The sequence below is a fragment of the Cheilinus undulatus genome, linkage group 6, assembly GCF_018320785.1.
Source record: "Cheilinus undulatus linkage group 6, ASM1832078v1, whole genome shotgun sequence".
Taxonomy (NCBI): domain Eukaryota; kingdom Metazoa; phylum Chordata; class Actinopteri; order Labriformes; family Labridae; genus Cheilinus; species Cheilinus undulatus.
In genome coordinates this window covers 44,924,721-44,947,595 of record NC_054870.1, presented here as the reverse complement: position 1 = coordinate 44,947,595, position 22,875 = coordinate 44,924,721, and the positions used below count along the sequence as shown (strand labels likewise).

Below are 22,875 nucleotides of genomic sequence, written 5' to 3'. Positions count from 1 at the left end.
TGTCCTTTTAGCATCTGCTTTCTTAATCTGATGAATTTGTCAGGCAGAAACCTTCCTCATTATGCCTTTATCTGCACGGACCTGTCTGTGCTCTGAATCAGCCACAAATTTCTTCACAGTACGATGGTCACACTTAATTTTTCATGAAATATCTAATGTTTTCATTCGTTGTCCAAGGCATCACACTATTTGACACTTTTGGGGAGCAGAGAGATCCTTTTTCTTTCCCATATTGCTTGAAACCTGTGACCTGCTTAATAATGTGGAAAAGTGCATTTTGAGGTTTTTATTTTAAGAAAATAATGGTTATCTTTATGGAGTGTGTTCAAAAACATTTGAATTATGCTCTAACGGCTGATGACTTGAAAAATACTGTCATTTGCATTAATATTTAGGAAAGCAAGAGAAAAATGTCATTTACATAATATTGTGGAACGCGGTGTAATAATACCATAACTGCTATTAAAATCAGTTATGTTTGTTTTATTTTCATCAGATATTCCTCATCACTCTTCTTGAAAATTTATTTCAGCAAACTTGTCATGCTTCTCTACCTTTTTCATCCTGATGTGTGTTAAATTACCACTAAACTGCAGACATAGCTCCAACTTTGAATACACACTTACATAGTGAGAGGGTAACATGCTTGCTATCTGCAATGTTTCATGAGTACAAGTGCAAGTACTTAGGCTTGGTATCCATGCATCCCTAATATAAAGCATGCAATATGTTTTTTTTATGTTTTTATAGATGCAAAGATGAGTCCAAGTAATGTGGCTGTTACATATATGCCTTAAAAAATACTTCTCAATGTCTGGGTTCTGCTGTGGATCTGTGTTGCATTTTCAAAATTGCAAATAAAATATTTTGGTCTTAAACTTGGTTTGCATCTTTCATCCAGTTGGAGAACAAAACGCACAAAATGACATGAGCTCATCCCAAAAATTACATAACTCATGGTGGATTATGATGTCATTTTTAGACTCCCTCATTCTGAAAGTATGTGCGCAAAGTATGACTCATTATGTCTGTGCAAAAGAATGTAGAGCTTTAAAGTGTTCCTAAAAGGAAAATATGCCTAAAGTTACTGACATTTCCAATAATAGTATTGATAGTGATTTATATAACAGGATACAACTGCAATAAATGCCCCTATATTACACTGAACAGCTGATCATCGCTGACACGTTCACACTCATCTATATCAGTCCAGATTCTATTGTTATTAGCGTTAGAGCATTATCCTTGTGGGCAGCAGGCTCTGCACCAGATTACCGCGATGCTCAGATGAATCTGCTGACTCTGACTGCCCCTGTTGGAAAAAAATAAATAAATAAAACTTGGTGACTGTGCTGAGTCATGCATTGTATACCTCACAATAATGATAGCAATAGTCTGGGCTGTCTTCCTTGCACATATACGCCGTCCATGGATCCCTGTGCGATGCTTTACGTGTGTCCGTCAGTGTCTTTCTTCTCATCTTGAGCTTTCAGCGACATAACGGCAGGAGAGGAGCCAGCTGTCTGAGGCTGCGGGATCTGCCCTACATCTACAGCCTTTTATGATGATTGCTGCGGCGTTTTTGGTCCTCTTACGGCCGTACAGCATTCAATGTGTGCTGCTATTATTGCTGCTTTTGCTCGGGACTATAGCGACAATTTTGTTTTTCTGCTGCTGGCATCGCAGGCTTCGTAATGGAAAAAATCCAATAAAATCTGTGCTCTCCGGACGCAGGAGCCGCGGTGAGTAGCGCAGGCCAGCAGCATCTCCTCATCGTGACAGCTCATCACTGTACACCAAATGTTTTCTACGTGGTCATATAGTCTATTTATTATGGTGTTGCATACATTAAAGCCAGTCCTGTTCCTGCAGTTTCTGCTGTGGGAGAAAACAAACACTCATGTAGGCGTTAGTAGGTGTGAAGACACTCTTTAAGAGTATTATTAGACTGTAGCCTCAATTACACGTTTTTGTAATTATTTTTAACTGCGTAGCTATAGATGGCAGCTGACATTTAATGCTTTATTTGATGTATAAATTCTTTCGGTGACATGTGTTATCTTCTTTATAGTTGGCCTCCGGACACATCATTTTCGGTCAGAGGTAGGATAAACTTTTCTCATTACGTCTAACAGCCATTTCCCCATCGTAGCTTTTGTTGAATTCATGAATTTATGTGTTCAATCCTCCTGCTGCTTTTGCCTTAATATCTTTACTGGAGTAGAATGAAAAATGGTCCTCCCCAAAAGCTAGTTTCTTTGGACTTTACAAAACTGAACGACTATTTTAAGGACCACGATGTGCGCAATGCGCATGTTGTGTCAATAAATAATGTAGTGACGTGCAGTTCATCCTGGTTGGAGCTCCTTATAACGTATTCTCACAGATACGCTACATTAATGTGAGAAGGCTCATAGAAAATCAACTATTTTATGATGATATGCCGTATTTGTCATGTTTGATGCTCAAAAGTGTCGAGCTGAAGTTTTAGTCGACTCATTTCCGTTTACCGTCTTCGCCTTCAAAATAAGACTGCGTTTTGAAACCAACGGTTGCCAAAACAGTGTTAATTTTGGCAGCTATTTTTAATTTTAGACTTCATTTTAGTTTTTAAATGAAATGCATTTTAGTTATAGTCACATTTTAGTCATTTCTACCCTTTAAAACATTTTAGTCTAGTTTTAGTCCATTATAAGTCCTCACATTTTAGTCTTTACTTTTAGTCCATGCATTTATTTTCATGCCTAAATCTGGTACTAAATCATGGTAATGTGTTCTCTGCACTCTTCCAAACCTGGGGTCTCTGCTTTCTACAGCTGAGAGGCAGAATAGCTACAGCTGCATTGTTATTTGACAGATTTTCCCACAGTAGATAAATATCATGGATTTTGGATATACGACAAAAACTAAATTACATTTAGTCTAGTTTTAGTCATCTTGATGAATACTAAACTTACTTTTTGTCAGTTTCAGTCTTCACAGATCTATTTTTGTTAGTTTTAGTCTAGTTTTTGTCATGAAAAAAGGCTGTCAATGAACATGTTGACTCATGTTTTAGTCAACAAAATTAAGTATGAGACTTATTGATCATCTGTCTAAAATAACATGAATAACTGGTTAAAAGTTAGTTTCGGCAGGATTTTAACAAACCCTCCATTAGGAGTGAGTGAACAAAAATAAAAGGTGACTGTATGGTACCATAACACAGAGGTGTCAAACTCAAGACCCGGGGGCCAAATCCGGCCCGTGGAACAGTTAAATCCAGCCTGTAAGATCACATGATATTTCTGTTATAACTGGCCCAGCAGTATGAGGTCTGTAGATTTCCTCAAGTATAAAAATGTAAATTTACCCTTGATGATTTAAGATATCCTTTTTAAGTCACAAAATCTGCAAAAAAAAAAGGAGTAAAAATATTTAGATAAGAAGTCAGGAATGTGGGAAAAGAAATTAATTTGTGTTTTAATTTCCCATTTTCAATTTTGCATCTCACAATTAGGACTCAAACTTAGGATTTTGACTTTTAAATTTATACTTTGAGCATTTCAACTCATAATTTCGACTTCTCATATAATATTTTGAGCTTTAAGATTTGTAATTCTAATTTTTAAGTCATATTTTGACCTTTTTAACCAATTATTTTGTATTTTACCTCATATTTTCAACTCCGAATTTTGACTTCACAATCCCATAGTTTGACTTTTTAGACTCACAATTTAAAATTTTGAATCATATTTTGACTTTAAATCTCATGATTTTGACTTCTTTCCAAAATATTTGCCATTAAAAAAACATTATTTTTCAATTTCAATTTCATGTTTTGACCTTTTTGAACTAATCAATGTACTTTTCTCAGAATGTGAGCCTTTAAATGTATCTTTTTAACTTTTTAAATGTCAAAATCGTTTATCATCAGTGCTACATTTTTTTTTTTTTTTAATATTTTATTACCGGTGAAACAAGGTTGACAGTTGATGGTTAAAAAGGTGACGCTGTTAGGCCCTCAGGTTAGTCCTGAATCCAGAATTCGGCCCCTGCTGTAATTGAGTTTGACACCCCTGCTATAACACATGGATATTATGACACATAACCAAAGCTCAACCACAACAAAAGATAATTACTATGGACATCTACTATAAAAATCAGTGGAAAAACAAACAACCAAAGATAAAGAAGATAGTCAATAAAATCAAGTGTATGGAAGCCCTGAAAGTACATGCATCCATGCACTGATTCATATCTTTGAGTAAACTGTGCTTTTTCTCTCTCTCCAGATCTAGTTAGTTAGTTAGTTTTACCGTGGTAATGTGTTGATTTCAGTCGTCTTTTCAAGATATTAAAATAACAGGTAAAACAGCATTATCTTTAAAATCTATATGAAAGTTTTAAAGAAAGCAAACATTCCCCTTTATAATGGGAAATGCTTTAAAATAAAATGAATAATGTATGTGGGGATTCTGTATGAATGTATCTATTACTTATCACTTAATGTTTTAGTGACATATTTAATTTCTATGACTTGTGATCCACTGATTTGTACATTCAAATAAATTTCAAACAAATTAGCATTTAAACAGAGCTGTTATATTGTGGAAAAAAAACAAAGACTTGCCTCTCTCTGCATGTTGTTATTGAACCACAGGACACTGGAGCTCACTGGCTCGGCACTGTAGCTGCTGGGGATTCAGTATCATGTTCAAGGGCACAAGAGCAGAACTGCTGAGCCTTAATGTTGTGGCACATTCTCCCTTATCTTTACCTTGAAAATAGTGTCACAGATCCAACAATAAACAGCTTTTAAAGAAATCTCATCGAAGATCTAAAGAGGAAGGTGATGTATAATGTTAGACTGAAAATTTGCTTTGTCCTTTTCCTGTAGCAGCTAAAGTTGCTGCGTCATCTTCCTTAACACATCTGTCTCTGAAATCTAGGTCATACACCATAAAAAAGCCTCTCTTGATGAAGCAACCTCAATCACATCAGAATCATTGGTAGTTTTGTGATGAGAGCTTTTACTTTCTCTTCCCTGGTCTGCTGAAAGTATAATCTGTTGCCAGCTTGACGTTTGTTCACGTTCACAGGGCTTCAGGCACAGTCCACGTCACGCGAGAAGGAGCATACACGCTCGAGTGACGGAGGAGAAGCCCAATCTGGTCGAGATTCCAGAGAGTGAGCCTGATTCATCATCCGGTCTCAGAAAACGCAAAGTAAAGAAGAGAGTGCTGCCAGAATTTTACCAGTCTGTGCAAGTCACCCCCACACGCAAACCTGTAGGTACTCCCCTTAACTGTAGCAGTGATTTATAATGATGCTGTTTTTTGCTTGCTCTTCTCCACAGGGACGTCATGTGCCTTTGAATGTGGTAAGGTTCAAGGTGTCTTTAGCAGAGCCTGAAAAGGTAAATTTGTTGTGCAAAATGAAGATTCTACACATTATAGCAGCATTTATTCACAGTTCAAGCTGAGAGAAAAAAAAAACACTAAAACAGACATGTAGAAAGGATCCTGACATTTTTTAAAAGGGGCAAAACTGAGTTTGCACACTATAATTGTTGTTGTTAAGGACGATCATTTAAAGGGCAATGAAATGAAATGAGTTGTATATCCCAAAACAGGAGTCTCTTGCAGTTCAGCCTATCCACAGGTGGAGGTCAGTGCTCTCAGGAAAGGATCAGATATGCATACAGAGGTGCTGCTTTGTTTCCCCTGTGTAAATGGTGTGATTCTGAGTTGAAAATTAACCTCTTTGTTTTCCTAATCACAGCCAGACACCTCAGCTTTACTGTGAAAGGAGATCCTTCAGTGATTTCTGTTTGCCCTGTCCTAAAATGTGAAATATATTTGAAACATGTAAACTCATTCAGAATTCATTCAAAAATACAATTTAAACATTTTGTGTATACATAATATCACTTTTGTGGTATTAATTTTAGCAGATATTAGCTGAAATAAGCAAACTATTGGTATTGGGAGGTTCTCCAATTTACAGGTGACATATTTGCTGTAAATATTAGTCGACTAGGAATGAATTAGTGTAGTTTTAAGCAGGAACAACTAGCCTCCCTCAGCTCAAGTTTGTTTATTTTCTACATCCACATTACTGAAATGTTAAAGTATGTTCTAATGGCATTAGTATTTTGTCTGAAGCAGCAGCAAATTCTCAGCGAGCCACTCTGCTGTTAAACCTGTTGTTTAATCAGAATAAATAAATTGAATTGTAAAGCTAAAGATGAATAAAAAGGGTCACATTTTTATTTAGTGCTCTTCAGAGCTCACTGTCTGTCAGAAAGTTGTTGTAGTGCTGTTTGTAGGTCTTAAAAAGGGAGATTAAGTTTGGTTTTACGGTCACTGTTCAAAATACATCTTTCTTATTTTTTAATTACAGATTTTTTATATTAAAAGACTTATATGAAAGACTATTGCAGAATCCCAATGCATGTAGAATCAAGCATGCATGTCTTTCATTATGTCTGTGTCAAAAACTAACAGGTATCAGTAGTGGCAAAAATTAGTCTGAAAATATCAAATATCAGCAAAAATCCAGTATCCTGCATATTTTATTTTGTTTTAGGATGCATAAGATTAGAATATCATGTAAAAAGGTTGTTTTTTTCCTGTGATTTACTTCAGAAAGCTACATTTCCCTAAATTCTAGTTTCATCTATACAAAATGAAATATTTCAAGACTTTTTAAAAATTTAATCTTGATGATTATGGCTTAAAGCCCATGAAAATCAAAAATCCACTATCTCAAAATATTAGAATATTATATAAAAGTCAAATCTACAAATGTTTCATTAGCCTTCATCCTCTCACTCTGGTTGAGTTCACACAACCACAATCATGGGGAAGACGGCTAAATTGACAAATGTCCAGGAGGCAATAATTGACAACCCCACAAGGAGGATCAGACAAGAAGGCCATTTCTGAAAGGTCAGGCTGTTCTCAGAGGCGGTATCAAAGCATGGAAAAATGGCTGGAAGGGGAAACTGTGGTAAGAAAAGATGCACAAGCAACAGTGAAGTTCTCAGCCTTCAGAGGATTGACATAGCAGATTTGATAACTTAGGGGAGCTTCACAAGGAGTGGACCGAGGCTGGAGTCAGTGCGTCAAGAACCAACACAGACAGACTGAGGTCCTGGTTGTGGGCTTCAAGTGGCTTTTCCTAGAGTAAAGTTGCTCCTGAACCACATACGTCATAAGTGTCTCACCTGGCCTGAGCAGAAAAAGATCTGGACTGTTGCTCAGTGGTCCAAAGTCCTCTTTTCGGATGAAATTAAGTTTGCATTTCATTTGGAAACCAAGATTCCCAAGTCTGCAGGATGATCCGAGGGGCACAGAATCCAAGGTGCTTGAAGTCCAGTGTTTTCAGTTTCTACAGTCAGTGATGGTTTGGGGTGCCATGTAATCTGCTGCTGTTGGTCCACTGGTCTTTATCAAGTCCAGAGTCAACGCTGTTGACTCTTCTCTGCTGAGAAAGCTTTATGGCAATACTGATTTTCTTTTCCAGCAGGACTTGGCACCTGCCCACAGTGAAGCCAAAACTACCAGAAACTGGTTTGCTGACCCTGGCATTACTGTGTTTGACTGGCTAGCCTACTGGCCTGATCTGAGCCCCATAGAGAATCTCTGGGAAAATGTCAACAGAAAGATGAGAGACACCAGACTCAACAGTACAGGCAAGCTGAAGGCTTCATTATACCCCAGCAGTGCCACAGACTGATTGGCTCCATTACAGATCTTATAGATGCAGTAATTTGTGCAAAAAAAGCTCAAACTAATTCTGAGTGCAATTTTCCATAAGGTCAACATTCCTTTATTATAAATCCTTTATTGGACTGGTGTTTTCTGATATTCTAATATATTGAGATAGTTTTTTTTTTTTTAATTTTGTGAGCTGTAAACTGTAATCATCAAGATAAAACAATAAAAGTTTTGGTATTTCTCACTTGCGAGATGAATCTAGAATATATGGAAACTTCACTTCTTAGATTAAATCACAGCAGTAAACGTTTCTGATGATAATCTAATTTTAGGAGATGCATCTGTATTAAAATGTGCCTATCAGTGCAGCTTACATAAGATAGATGTTTAAATACGGCCTTTGTGCTCAAGTGCCTTCACATTTTGCATGCTGAGTCTCATTGCAGTCTTATGTTACGGAGCAATGTGCTTTTAATATAAAATATACTGACAACATAAAATTTAAAACTATTAACCTACATATCATTACGCTTGAACACTAATTTACCTACACACACTAATGTATTCAGCTCTGTATAGAACTGGCTGGACTGGTTTACAGCTTCATTTCAGATGATAATCCTCCATTTCAGCAGATTCTTCATTTCTGTTTACATGTAGTCAACATGCTGCCACGTGTTGCCTGTAATCCCTTCTCAGGCCGTTAACAATTTACCATGTTTGCATGGCAACATAATACGTGTCCTCATGGAACTGCAGTTCAGCTGTTTGGTAACTCTTCACAGCTAAAAAAGTAAACTGAGGGGACAGTTTCACTCTTGACCCATTTATTGATCCAGGTCTAAAGGTGAAAAAACACAGAATTTAAGCTTGAACTATGAAACTAAGGCATCATACACATTAGGACTGGACAATATGGAACAAAAATCATGTTTGGATATTTTCTAGTTTAATGATAATACTGTACATGATTTATATCCTGACATTTCTCAAAGTCAGACGGGCGAAATGTCACACAGGAACTTTTATTCACAACCAGCGCAATATGGACATGAAACAGACATGAAAAATTACATTAAAGTAAACTACCCACTTGTGAAATAAAAGTGGTATAAAATAAAATACAAAATCAAGTCAAAACATGGCATTGCCATTAAGAAAAACTTCAAATGGATTACGTTTTGTTCACTAAGCATGTTGCTGTAAGTGGTTGTTCTTTTTCCTGAATTAACATCAACACTTACTAACGCCACTGTCTTAAAAATATATGAATACATTTTCTTTTCAAAACTCAAGATGTTGCACAGCCTGAATTCCCATTGAACCTCTTCGATTTCCTTCCAGTGCCGCTCTGTGAAAATGCTATTCTTGTTACAGTTGAACCGTGCTTCCACACTGACATAATCACAGTCTGTGGGTGTTTTTGAATGCCATATATTGTATCCAGATTATTAACCATCCTACACAGCTTTTATTCCCTCTGAAAAGCTTTTCCTTCTGTATGAAAGTCTAATTTTGGATTCTTTGACATGACAATGATGTTTGAACTGTTTGTGTTCAAAGGCTCATATTGATCGGTGTGACGCTGTTTAAACTCCCTGCTTCCGGTAGATGTGCTGTAATCCTACAGATAGCAGTCATAAACATTTTGGGCCTTTTTCTCTTTTCCATTGTCAGAAAAAAATCAACAGATAAATCAGTGTTACAGTAAAGTTTCAATATGTTTCAGTGTGGTTATGTGTAAATCAGCTTTACTTTTCATTTGTCCTAAAATGAAACCGCTGAACCTGGTGGTGAGCAAAAGATATTCAGTCATCGTTTTTGTGAATAACATCATCCTAATCGCACAAAAAGCAGAGTAGCCTCATCACCTACCGCATCCATGATATCATTTAGGAGATTTATGTTCTCATTAAAGCCTCCTAATGTGATTTAAGTGAGCAGACTTTAATATGCAACAGCCCTTCAAAAACTAGGGCAGGCCTAGATCAGCACTCCATGCATCATTCATGATATATTTGCATGTGTAGCTTATGCTAAACTGTGCTTAATGAATAATCCAATATGGTTATGTCTTGAACCATATTTGAGTGTTCTTTAGCTGATGGTTTCTTCAAATGACCCTCACCAGTTTTACAAATAACTGTCAGTAGGTCAGGATCAGTGTGCTCCACAAAAATGTAAATATCAACGCACTCCACCTCACACTTGGAGTATTTAATAATACGTCAGCATGACTCTGCTCCCCTCGTGCTTAATCTAATAGGAGCTCCCATTTGCCAAACAGGCATTTGAAGTGGTCTGTAAGGGTTTACAATCCTTTTATAACTGATGGGTATCCTGATATTCTGAAACATTATTGACAAAGATAGCCCAATTTATTCATTTATGCCATGTTTTTACAGTTCCTGAGCAAAGAGTAGTAGTTATTAAAATTCCAAACGTTCCCTACAGGAGTGGATTAGATGATGGCGAGGGCATCCAATCGTTAACCCTAGAGTTTCCTCTTTTATGTAAAAAAGCAAAAAACAACCTGACTCAGGAGAATATAAATGTATTCTTATAGCAGACAGACGTGTTTTTTTTCTCATTTTAAAATCAGAAAAGGGTGACACAAGACACCCAGGCAGGAAAGAAATACTTAAAAACCCACAATTATAGTAGCAGAAACAGAACAGAACAATATGTTGATAGTGTTGGGTGCTCTTGGAAAACAGTGAAAATATTATATTAATTTATAACTTTGGAAAACCAGGCTTTCTAAGTAGGAAAGCATAACAAAGTAGAAGGAAATACTTAGGATACCCTTATTAAATCATTTCAAAAGCCCAAAAGCCATTGTTTCAACTTTTATTTCTAAATGAAAAAAATTTGCCATTATAATAAAGGTGTTTTAAGTATTTCCTTCCTCACTGTTGTTACATTTTTCCACTCTTGGAGAGTCTGGTTTCCCCCTTTGAATTAATAATAACTTTTTCCCCTGCTTTCCAAACACACCCAACACTTTACGGCATTTTCTTCATTTACTCTGACCACACTGAGCAACAACTCCCTTTTCTCTTCAGTCACTAGGTAATAATAAGCATTTCCTCTCCTAGGACCATATTGTTTCATTTTCATGGTCAGAATCAAAGTAAGTATTAGCATAATCTTATCAAATTTGCACTGTTAAGCTGCCTTTTCAGCACAGAGTTTTAGCCTATAATGAAAAGTGATGCAATGATAAAAGGGCTGCTAATTTTAACAGCTCTAAACGGCTCTGCAGTCTGACCCAGCTCTAAAAACAGATTCTCACTACAGCTGCTATTTTAGGACTAGAAATGGTTTTCTTTACCCGTGTAGTTTTTCCTTCTACAGTAACACAATAAAACCAACCACTTGACTGGCTGTGAGTGTGAACATATTATCATGACAAACAATAAAGGAGGGTGTAGGTCAAGTACTCAGGTCATGTGACTTTATGCCAATATTGAAACAGATACATTTGTTTTAAATCTAAAATGGAAGCATGTGGTGACAAAGACCCTTACTGGGAGCTTTTGTTGTAATATTTTACATGTTTAAATGTTGTTTTAGGGTATTTTGTTTTAGAAAAAAAATTTTTTTCAAGAAATATTTTATAATACTTTGTTAAAAATGCTTAAACTTTTATATTATAACTTTGGATGTTAAATGTTTGTATCCTGGAGGGCATATTGCTCTGGTAGGTGTATATATCAGGGATAATCACTCACATATAAACTTGTGTTTCATGGCCTTATGCTCTGCAGGTATAAGATAACATGAAAGTGGGACATATTGATTTCTCTTTATTTCATTCTTTATGTGTTTTATTGATTAACTCACAAGTGTATATGTCAGAAGTGCAAAGTCATGCCTTGCATGTCACTGGTCAAGATGTGTGAAACATGCTGGTGTAGTATCGCTGCAGATGGCAGTGTCAAAACAGAAAGATATTTGGTGTGGAATTATGTTTTTCTTTAATTGAAGAATTAAATTTGTAAAGCATATGTGAATATCTACGGTGAGTTTTGTCACTTAAACTTGTATTAAAAACATGAACGGTTGAAGCCAGAGAGTTGTTACAAAATGTATTGATATCAAATTTGAAAAACTGGTACATGAGATATTAAAAGAAGGATGAAAATGTGGTGATGGATGATGATTAAAATGAATTATTCTATGTATTAACTCTCTGGGACCCTTGTGCACATTTTACACGCTTTCATTTTTCGATAATTTTGGCTGAGTTCATGCATTTGGCATGAATTTTGGTAAGATTGTGCCATTTTGTTTGATCTTTTTATTTCCAGCTCAGCTCATACAGTAAGTCTAAAATACACTGTGTACAAGCACTTTTTACTCTTGGGACCTTTAGCGCATAAAACACGCTCCTCAAACTGTAGCTTTAAAAAGTATTATACATTTAAATTTGATTCTACTTTCATGGATCTCATTTTTTTTCCAGCTACATCTGACCTAAATATTGATATCAAAGATTCTTGAATTTTTAAAGATTTTAACCCTTTCAATGCCAGGTTTTTGTCATGATGGCACCATGTTTTCAGGTGGAAAAAAACAGAAAATATGAATTATTTTCAATATACTACATGTAAAGTAGATTTTTTTGTTTTGGGTTATTACAGCCTGGGTTAAGTCTGTTGATTTTTATGCATTATTATTTTTTGTGCATGTAGTTTATTGAAAATAATTCATATTTTCTGTTTTTTTCCACCTGAAAACATGGTGAATCAAATATAATATTTCTATAGCTACAGTTTTAGGAGTGTGTTTTATACACTAAAGGTCCAAAGTGTAACACATATTTGAGCTGTCCCGGAGGGTTAATACATGTCTGCCCATTTAAGGGCGTTCAAACTGGTTGTACAGGTCAGATTGTTAAGGTTTCACAGATAAGTAGTAATGAGTAGCTTTATCATGGCTACTCTGATTAATTGCTGAGTAATAAGTGAGTAAATGTGGTTTATTAATCATACAGGCACTTATCACCCCACCCTTTTCTTCTCTTATAGGCTGTTTTTGCCTGCATTTGTTCTGTTGCTCAAACTCAGGTGTGTCTGGGTGCAGCAGGAAATTGCATCAGAAAATGACTCATCAATATTTCTCTCTAAATGGACATTTTCTCCCAGATGTTACTGGAAATGGAAAATTTGTGCCGAGGTTTGGCGGAAACATAAAGTCCTTCAAAATAAGCTACATCTGATGGTATCAAAAGAGTCTGATTTCACTTTCTGGGTGTAAGCGGGTTAAATTCTAAACCCAGTGAAAGCTTCTTAAACCGAGTGCAATCCTGCTTTTGTGCACCCGTGCTCCTCTCGGAGACTTCAGGTGCTAATTGGCTGAACATATATGAATGCTTTCACTGTGCCCTGTTTTGGTCAACACACCGGCTTCAGTGCAGACAGTTACGTAATCACGTCCAAAGTCCTTTCAGCAGTCTACTCCGTGTGGATCTGTTGGGAAGTCCCGAACTGTAGCAGCAGCACTTGTCCTCTCGTTACCCCCGCTTTTTTTTTTGATGTATTTTGAGCCACCCGGCAGCACCTTCACGGGGGGATGGCGCTCTAACACCGCGGTCACGGCTGCTGCTGCTGCTGGCGTTATACCGGCTATGACGCGGAGACGCATACAGTCTGCTCTCCCATCACCGTCCTGCTCTGCCTCGACAGCACACGGCGTAACATCCCTCCTCAGCCCTCTGGAGATCTGACATCACCCCGCATCCTTAATGCTCCGATAAGGGACGAACTCGTGGCCGGAGCATCCCTCCAAGGGCGTGGCACTCTTTGGATACTGACGCTCGAAATGTGTGACCGAAGGGTGGGAGCTAATAAGGCGTAAACAGGATTGTTATTTTTCTTCCAGCTGACAGGTCTCCATGTATACAGTGGTAAGTCTTATTTCTGACCTGGCGGGGGAGCCAGATACTATTGATTTCACGATGCCTTTATTTGCCTCATTATTTTTATTGTTATGGATCATAACGAGCTGGTGACTCGAGTTAAGGAGCGTCCTCGCACCGCTCACATTACGCACTTTGACCTGCGATGGTGAGAAATTATGGGGAAATCTGAAGCGTGTTTTCCCGGTGTTGTGATCCTGTATGGAGTCAAGAAAAGCATTGTTCCCATTTTCCTTATCCCGGGTTTCTTTTGTCTCACAGAGCTCCAGTTCGGGGAACCCTTCCCTGCACGGATCCATGTCTTCTTCGGCGGATTTCTCAGACGAGGATGATTACAGTGTTAAATCTGGGTCGGCATCTCCGGCACCCGGAGACACTTTACCCTGGAACCTGCCCAGACATGAGCGATCCAAGAGGAAGATTCAGGGAGGATCTGTGCTGGATCCGGCAGAGAGAGCTGTGCTCAGGATCGCAGGTGAGGGCAACCTGCCTGTTATCTACTTAGGCTACTGTAACAAGGAAAACAATGACCACACATGCTTCAATGTGCTGGAGAGCAGCGAGTTCAGGAGTGTCTTTTCTGGTATTTCCAGTTTTAATTGGGGGCTTTGTGACGTTCACTTGTGGTACATGTGATGGTATTTTGGTCTGTTCTTATACCGGATATGGTGTCTTAAAGAAACAATACCTTTACAGACTTAGGGCTGTCCAACATATTCAGTTTACGATATTGAAGAGTTTTAATGCATATATACAGTGCTTAAAAAATTTATTAGACCACCCAAAGTAAGGTTTATGCCACAGCTGCCCTAAATAACAGCACTGGTAATTACTAAAATCATTTTTTATGTTTCTGTAATGGTTAATACGTAGAAGCTCTTTAAACCAAATGATATTTGTAATGCTAAAATATCATTATTATTGTTATCCATGAATTTTCAAATTTACTGATTTACAAAAAAACTGAAAAAATAGTAAAGCACAGTATTATTTCTTGATTAATATGTCAAATTATAGTTATTTACTTGCATTCCTGAACAGAAAGATGAGTTTTAGTGGTTGAATATTATGCTTGATTAATTTCTGACTTCTCAGAGAAGCCCAGTGAGCCGGCTCCAATTTGGGTGTAAAAAGGTGAATTCAGTTTGAAATTCCTCATTCCTGTTCAAAATGGTAAAACGTGGAGAGCTCACTGAAATTGAAAGAGTCCGCACTAAAGCACTTTATGATGCTGGATGGTCTCTGAGACAAATATGACAGGTGGTCTAATAAATTTGTTAAGCACTGTATATATTCTTATATTTTCAAGATATAAGGTAAGACAATATTGTTTATACTGATATGCTTGATGTTGAAACACAGTATTGATATGCACAAGATAATGTAAATTTAGCACAAAAAGTAAGGAAATTTGTGTTTGGTAGATTATTTCTTCATTGTAACAATGCCTCTTGATAATAAATCTACAATTGGAAAGCCTGTTTATTTCCATCTTAAATGGTGCCACATTTGTAAGGAACATACATTTGTGGGAGTATGTGGGTTGTTCCCATGAAAAATTGGCCAAATCTTCTCTGCCAATGCATAAAAGCTTATTCTGCCATTGGCAACACCCATACAAATGCTGGTTGAAGAATGGGATGCCATTCCACAGCAGTGTGTGAACAGGCTGGTGACTAGTATGAGGAGGAGGGGCCTGTTGTGGATGTGTATAGTCCTTCCACACACTGTTTAGGCTCTTGTTTGTTAAAAGGAACCCTGCATGGTCAGACACGTACATCTTGTTGGATAGATTTTTGTATCTTTAGTATGTATGTTGAAATAAACAACTCACTAGATATCTGCATTTTGAGTAAATTTGAGTTTATAAACTCACCAGGATGCTGCCATGTTTTGGTCTGGGCTGGCGCTGTGACGTCACAGTTCCGCAACGCTCCTCACCGTTCCTATGCAGTAACCCAGAGTTAATTTTGTCGACTAAAACTATGACTAAAACTATTCGTCAACAGCCTTTTTTTCCATGAAAAAAAACTAGACTAAGACTAACAAAAATAAATCTGTGATGACTCACACTGACAAAAATAAGTTTAGTTTTGTCAAAATGACTAAAACTAGACTAAAAAGTAATTTAGTTTTTGTCAGACATTCAAAATCTGTTATATTTCTCCACTGGGGGTAAATCTGTCAAAATGCAATGCATCTGTAGCTCCTCTGCCTCTCAGCAGTAGGAAGCAGGGACCCCAGGTTTAGCAGAGTGCAGAGAACACACTACCATGATTTGGTACCAAATTTAGGCAAGAGAATAAATGCTTGGACTACAAGTAAAATGTGAGGACTTTTTATGGACTAAAACTAGACTAAAATGTTTTTGAGTTTTCGTCGACTAAAACTAGGCTAAAACTACAAAGGGTAGAAATGACTAAAATGGGACTAAAACTAAAATGCATTTCATTTAAAACTAAAATTTAAAATAGCTGCCAAAATTAACACTGCAGTAGCCGCTGTTTCAGACTGGCAGCCGATGTTAGGGCTGCATCTCAGAAATGCAGCACATCTCACACACGGAGATTTTAAAATTTGAGGTCTCATCTATTTTTTATTTGCACCACAAGAGGTTATCTGTCCATCCAGACAAGAAAAGGATAAATACAGAGCCATATTTACCTTATTGTATGAAATATTTATTCCCCATCTGTAGAATATATTTGAAATCTGTTTCTTGATGAAACAGATGAAGGCCACGAGGTGAAATGGGTCTGTTTGATAAAGTTGTTCCCCAAACTTCTACTCTTTATGAGGCTTTCTGTTTCCACAAGGTTCAGGTAAAGGTAAACACAGTACAGAAGCACTTCCAGTTTGCGCTTTTCAAAGTAAAAGTCAACTTTAGCATTTCTGTGGAGAAACTCCGTTCGTATGTAGATACTGCTTTTATTTTGAAAAGTTCCTGGCACACTTCCACTATACACTGAATCCAGTCACTTGTAGGAAGTTTTATTAAGGTAAAATGTAGGAGGAATGATAGAGATTTGACAGCAGAGAGACAAAACCAACATGCAGCAAAGTCATGTCAGCAACAGCTGCAAGCAGCAAAACCGTCTGAAAAACGGGTTACTGCTGGCAAGCTCGTAGGGAGCGCTGTGGAACTGTGACATCACACTACCGCCGCGGACCAAAACATGGCGGCCTCCCGGTGAGTTTATGAGCTCAAATTCACTCAAAATGCAGACATGTGGGGTACTTAGGGAGATTTTTAGTTCAGTATACATTTGAGAGATACAAATATCTATCCAGCAAGATGAACTTGTCTGATCATGCAGCGTTCCTCTTAAAGAATAAATTGCCAATATTTCTTGTTACCTCACACATCAATCATCCAATCCACCAAAGCTGCTTGGCATTGGCAGAGACGGTTTGGCAAATTTTTCATGGGCACAACCCACATACTTAGCTCTGCTGCTCATCCCACAAATGCATGTTCCTTACAAATATGGCACCATATAAAAGGGAAATAAAAGCTTTCCAACTGTATGATATTTATTGTCAGGAAACATTGTTACAACAAAGGGTTAAGCTACAAACACAAATTTCTTTACTTTTTGTGCTAGATTTGTCTGAAATGTTGAGTTTAAATGGAGAATTGCCATTTTATTTGTCCAAAAGTATTTAAAGAGCATTTTTTTCTTGTTCTTATTTTTCACAAATGGGTAGTTTGTTAAAATGTTGACATTGCAAAGCTGGTTCCTTATTAAAGTGCCTGTTTGGCCAATGTTGATTTGACGTAGAACATACTAGTTTTTGTTAATCCATCATGAGAAGAAATAGCAAGATATATATTATGTAGTGCCATTCACCAAGAAATAATTTTATATCTATATTGCCCATTCCTAGTAAGACTAATTTTTAACAAAAAACATCTATTATTCCTGCATGAGCTACAATCACATTTACTTCTTATCAATAATGTATAATTCCATTCTTACTGTGAAGTATTTTTGTGATAGAAGCACCAAGTATGCATATTATGCCCCCAAATTAACAAATATGTCAGACTTTCAGGCAAATTGCTTGATTTTTTATACCTGATCCCCTGTTTATTTCCAGTTGGTGACTTACCTGTTAGCTTTATGGCTTCCAAATCATTTCATAATGATACTTTGACACTGCTTGATGTTATAAAATCCCTCTCAATCCAGAGCACAGAGAAGGCACGTTTTAAACTCATACAGCATCTGTTTTGGGTCTACTTCCTGTTATCTTGCACCTCACTGCGTTAATGCGTGTCATTCAGGACAGCTGTTATGACATTAGCTGCAAAAATTAGCATTGGAAATCTGACAGAAGCATTTTTAAGTCTGGCAGGTGGATTGGTGTGAAAAAGACAGTGGTTCGTGTTGCCAGCTGGTACAGAGACGCCCGACAAGGAAACGCGTTTATTATTAAAACGCTGTAAAAAGTGACGGACTCATTCAGAGTTGTTTTGACGTCATATTTTACCCATTGATGAAATTATGAGCATTTTTTCTTGATTATGGAGATATTTTGTTTCCTTTGTTAGGAAATTAGCATCTTAATTTAATTTCATGAATGTTTAAGCAGCCATATCGGTTCAATGGACTCGTTAAGAGAGACATTTCTTGCAGCGCAGTCCTTCCTATCAATCTCGTGCGCTCCTGGGAGGAAGTGTCGCCCATTGGACAGAGCGCAGACAAGGGAGGGATGTAGGGCGTTTCCTTCAGTGGAACAACAGCGCCGATCACTCTTGACTCCTCTGCACATATACACACGACACATGCACGCAGACACACATGCACGCTCACGCACGCTGTGTCCCTGTCTGCCGCTCGTGAATGTCCAGTTTGTGGAGTCCGGGTTATGGCTCTGTACGCTGCGCAGGCTAATTCGCTCTCGGACGAACAGGAATACCTTCAAGCTTACGAGGATGTTTTGGAGAAATACAAAGGTAGGATCAAGGCTTACGGGCATGATTTTGAAGAAGAAATTGCCTGATAGCTGCTTGACAGTTCAATAAATGTCAGCCTGCCCCCTCCTCTTTGTGGTGACTGGCTGGTCGTAGTGTCTTTATCCCTGCAGTGGAAAGTGGAGATATTTCCTGCATGACATCACAATTAGGCTGAATATTTGTATCCAGGACAAAGAGTTTCTTATGAGGCCTTTAATGGTCATACTAATGATAAATAAATTGATTATTCCTGTTTTTTTGTTGTTGTTGTGTGGATATAGTAACTGGAAATGTGTCTGGATATCATTTTGAGCCAGCTGATTGTGATAGTGAAAGGTCAAACAGAAGAACCACGTCTAAATAAATGAGACTTTAAGTCTGTAAATGATCTGTGTGTATTTTTAAGGGTGAATATCCAAGGAAAATCATTGGCTGATTATTGTATGTTTGACCTGTGTTGTCTCAAGGCAGAGAGGGCAATGACATAGCAGAGTGAGGCGTTAGCTCATATCAGCAGCTCATGTCACTCCATGTAGCTGTTCCTTTCAGGTCTCTCTCATTAATTAAGGCAAATCCATCACACATAAGAGGTCCATGTTATCCCGTGCCTCTTTGACAGCTCGAGCTCGCTGTCAAAATCCCACACGTGCAGTCTGAGGCCAGGCCCGTAGTGGTCCGTTGGAGCTGAATTCAAACTGACAGCAGCGTTTTTAACTCTTTTGCTTCCTCCCCACACAAGCAAAACAACAAAGAGCATGGCCTGTGAGCTGCTGTGTTGCACGCTTGCTGCGAGCGTGTTCTGTCAGCTGTTGAGCGTTGCAGTCAGCAGAGCCAGTCAGCTGTGGTATAAGGCTAAAACAGACTGGAGTCTAAAGTGATCATATGATGTAGCATCATTAGAAGATGTAGCTGTTTTCTTCAGGCACACAAGCGGTGACACACAATGAGCTCACTTATTCTTCCTGTGTCCTTCTATCATCAGCTTCAATTCTGGGATCTGCTTTTAAATGTGAAGTATTGATTTTTGGGGGGTACATTTGATTTACGGCGAGGTGCATGAATAATGAACTTCGCAAAGAAGGGTAAGGATTTCTTTTGGAAATTAATTTAGCTACCCACTTCCAGCTTGTTGGATGCATCATACCTTTGGGAAGTTCTCTAGTCATAGTTATACTTTGTAATTTGTTTTTCAAGTAAAAATGACTTTATTTGAGCAGTTTTCAGTTCTTGTCTCTGTCATCCATCCATAAATGTTTGGCTGTTGAGTAATCCTTGTAGAAACTTGGGATCAGCTCGTGGGCTAATCATTACATCTAGAAAACTAGCCTTCAACACTTTTTCCATCAGCTTTGTTGACATGTGTTTCACCATGGCATTCCTACTTTGACAATGACTACAGTGAGAATTTCTTCAGGTCAGGTTAGGTTAGAGGTGGTGAATATTATCGATTCATGGGCTCTTTGTGAAGTTCTTGACGGCATGCGTATGAAGATGAGATATGGGAAGAAAAGGCAGAACTATTTATCCCAAAGAAACTTCTGAGGCAGCTTGGACCAGCATTATAGTACAAAAAAAGCAAGGCCAAAGAACATAAACTAAAAAACATGAAGTGTATTATAAAGTCTTAAGAGGATATGCTTTTCATGTTAAGTAATAGTTGAACAATAACATCTGCTATCAAATCTAATTTTGTTTTGAGAGAAAAACTTGACAAATATATTTTCAGACATACTGTTTCAGGGAGTCACAGTATTGGATTTTTACCGTTATCCAATATCCACATTGATAGCAATATATAAATGTAGTTCAGACCTAGAACTCCCTTAAAATGCACTTTCAAGTTTGAAAATAAAAGATGAAACCCAAAATATTTAAGGAGCAACAACAAAGAAAAAGACTTCAACTAACATAGGTCTGTTTGTCCTGCCTTAAACTCCATAAACTTATTTGCAGGGGTGGAAAGTAGTTCCCATCATGCCCTTGGGCAGTGTTTAGATACGTTTAATGCATTTAGTTGTGTTTGGATCTTGCCTGTTGTACAACTATCCCTACTGCGGTTCTTCTGGTCATGGTTCTAGGGGATTTTTTTGTTTACTATTAGACACGTTTGCACCATGAGTGAAGTTATCAAGTGGGTTAGAGTTCCTGCCAATGACTTAAAGTGTTGCTAAAGGATACAGTGCATTAGTGTGCATAGCCTTGCAATGAGGTTGACTCTCTGCTTTGTTTTTGAGAGAAGAGGCCAATATCAACACTTTAAAGACTAAATTTAACTCTGTATGAGTTAAATCAACACAATTTTGCTGTTTGCTTTACTTTATTTAAGAGGTATGACTTTACCTGAACAATGTGGTTGGAGATCTATTCTCTTGTTGTTCTTGCCAGTAATGAAAGATCAGATTTTGCTGTACAGCTCCTCAGTACTTAAACTTAAATATTTTTTACTTTTACTTGAGTAGATCTGTAGACCAATACTAAGACTTAAACTGAAGTGAATTTTCACTAGAGTAACTGTACTTTTACTTGAGTACAATAGTCATGTACTTTTATAATATAAGCTGATATCTAGAGCCAATAAATCACTTGAGAATATCAGACAATGAAAAACAAAACAAATCAGACAAAATAAGAGAAAAAGATGAAATACATCAATGAAAAATCAAATAGTAACACAATATTGTTCCTTAGACATTTGATATAAATGATGAAGCATATAAAAGATTCATGATGGATCAGAGAGATCTGTTATTGTTTGTGTCATATATCTAAACAGTCCTGTTCTTACTGTAGAGCTATCTTCCCAGGTATGAAGACGGAGTGCAACTGTATCTATTGTTTCCATATAAAGGTTGTTTGCTCATCTAAGCAGTGACATTTTTCTCTGGGGTGTTGGCTAAGTGCTGTGACAAGCTCCTGTTTTTATTGTTACTTTAGTGTTATTTGCAGACGGCTGGATCACCCAGAGCCCCAAGCTTCTCTACATGTGATGCATGGAGAATCAAAGAGGGACATTTTCACAGGAGAATCAGCAACAGTAACCAAACAAACACAACCAAACACACATTTAAACAGAACAGCCAGTGGGTCAGCTGTGAAGTCGGTAACAGACCTGCCTTTGTCTCGGCCAATCAGGATGTTTGATTGTTTTTGCAGTTACGTGTAAAGGTTGAATCAGTTTGTGAGCCATCAACCACTAAGTGGTCATTTCCAGAGAAAAACAAAATCTGGAGGTCAGGAATGGAAGCTTCATCAGAGAGGGGATTGTGCCATTTGGCGTGACCTCTTGTGATCCCCAGCTGTTAGAAGTATACTTGAAAATACTTCATAAAGGAAGTGTTGTCTGTTTTAAAGGAATGAGGGCTTAGGATTTTTGATGACTAAGCATAACAGTCTCCATTGACTAGAGGCATGTTTGCAGGTCTTATAGTTCCAGCTACAAGACATGCCACACTAATTAGGTGTTTGACTTAATAGTGCCCTGAACACAGGAATTGCTTTGGGCTGAAATTCAATGCAGCCTTTACAAAACATTGTAAACTTGAGGAGTGAGCTAAAGACACGGTTTAAGCAGTTAATGGTACAGTGGCTGCGTGGGATCAAACTGTTCCAGTAGAGCCTGCTCGGTCGGCCTTCTGCATGAAGGGGGGGGGGGGGGTCATAAAGTTTCCCAACACTTGATCATCCTCTGACATCAGGGAAGATTTAATGGATTAGACATTTGATGGTTCAGTCAGCTGTTCTTAGAGTTCATTTGGTTTTAAGATGCCATGTGGCACAAAAACTCACAAGAGATTAAAAGTTTGTTTTTAGTGTTGACATTCCCAGCAATAATGTTTTAATCCAAGCTTATACTTTAGCCTGGCGTTCTTAGTTAATGTTGTTTGGATAAGAAGTTGTACATAATTTTGTCTGACTAGCATAATAGCTCTAAGCTAAGGTGTTTGCAGCCAGTGAACTAAAAATCTGTGCTTTTCAGTAACACTCACATCTAAATATTCAAAAGCTCACAACCTGAGTGCTGTTTGTCATAATAGACATGATGCCTTTGTCAGGATGCTGTTTGGAAAAAGTCGTCCTTTAATGCCGGGGTTCTCAAACTTTTCGGGGCTAGGGACCCCTTACAGGGCAGAAACTTTTCCATGGACCCCCACATAACCTTCACGCTGATTAAACATACTGTATGCTAACTGCCATTTGTGCTCCTAGATGCTGTGTTTTAAACTATTCACTCTAAATACAACCTCTTGTCCAGTTGAGTGTGGCTTCTTAGTTTTTGTGATCCTTTAAAC

General features: G+C 37.7%; 1 protein-coding gene across 15 annotated transcripts in view; it reads left to right on the top strand.

Annotated features, from left to right (window-relative positions):
* Window positions 1–1,546: 1,546 nt before the first annotated feature.
* dst (dystonin) overlaps window positions 1,547–22,875 on the top strand; it is a 172,688-nt gene continuing 151,359 nt past the window's right edge. For 6 of the 15 annotated variants that reach the window (XM_041788882.1, XM_041788883.1, XM_041788881.1 and 3 more), the window contains exons 1-4: window positions 1,550–1,742; window positions 2,072–2,103; window positions 5,082–5,270; window positions 13,888–14,101. In XM_041788882.1, the coding sequence (XP_041644816.1) occupies window positions 1,562–1,742; window positions 2,072–2,103; window positions 5,082–5,270; window positions 13,888–14,101 (616 nt within the window). In that variant the 5' untranslated portion in view covers window positions 1,550–1,561. Of the gene's footprint in view, window positions 1,743–2,071; window positions 2,104–5,081; window positions 5,271–13,228; window positions 13,615–13,887; window positions 14,102–18,430; window positions 18,587–22,875 lie in introns of those variants that run through there. The other 9 variants (XM_041788873.1, XM_041788874.1, XM_041788870.1 and 6 more) reach the window with 3 other exon arrangements.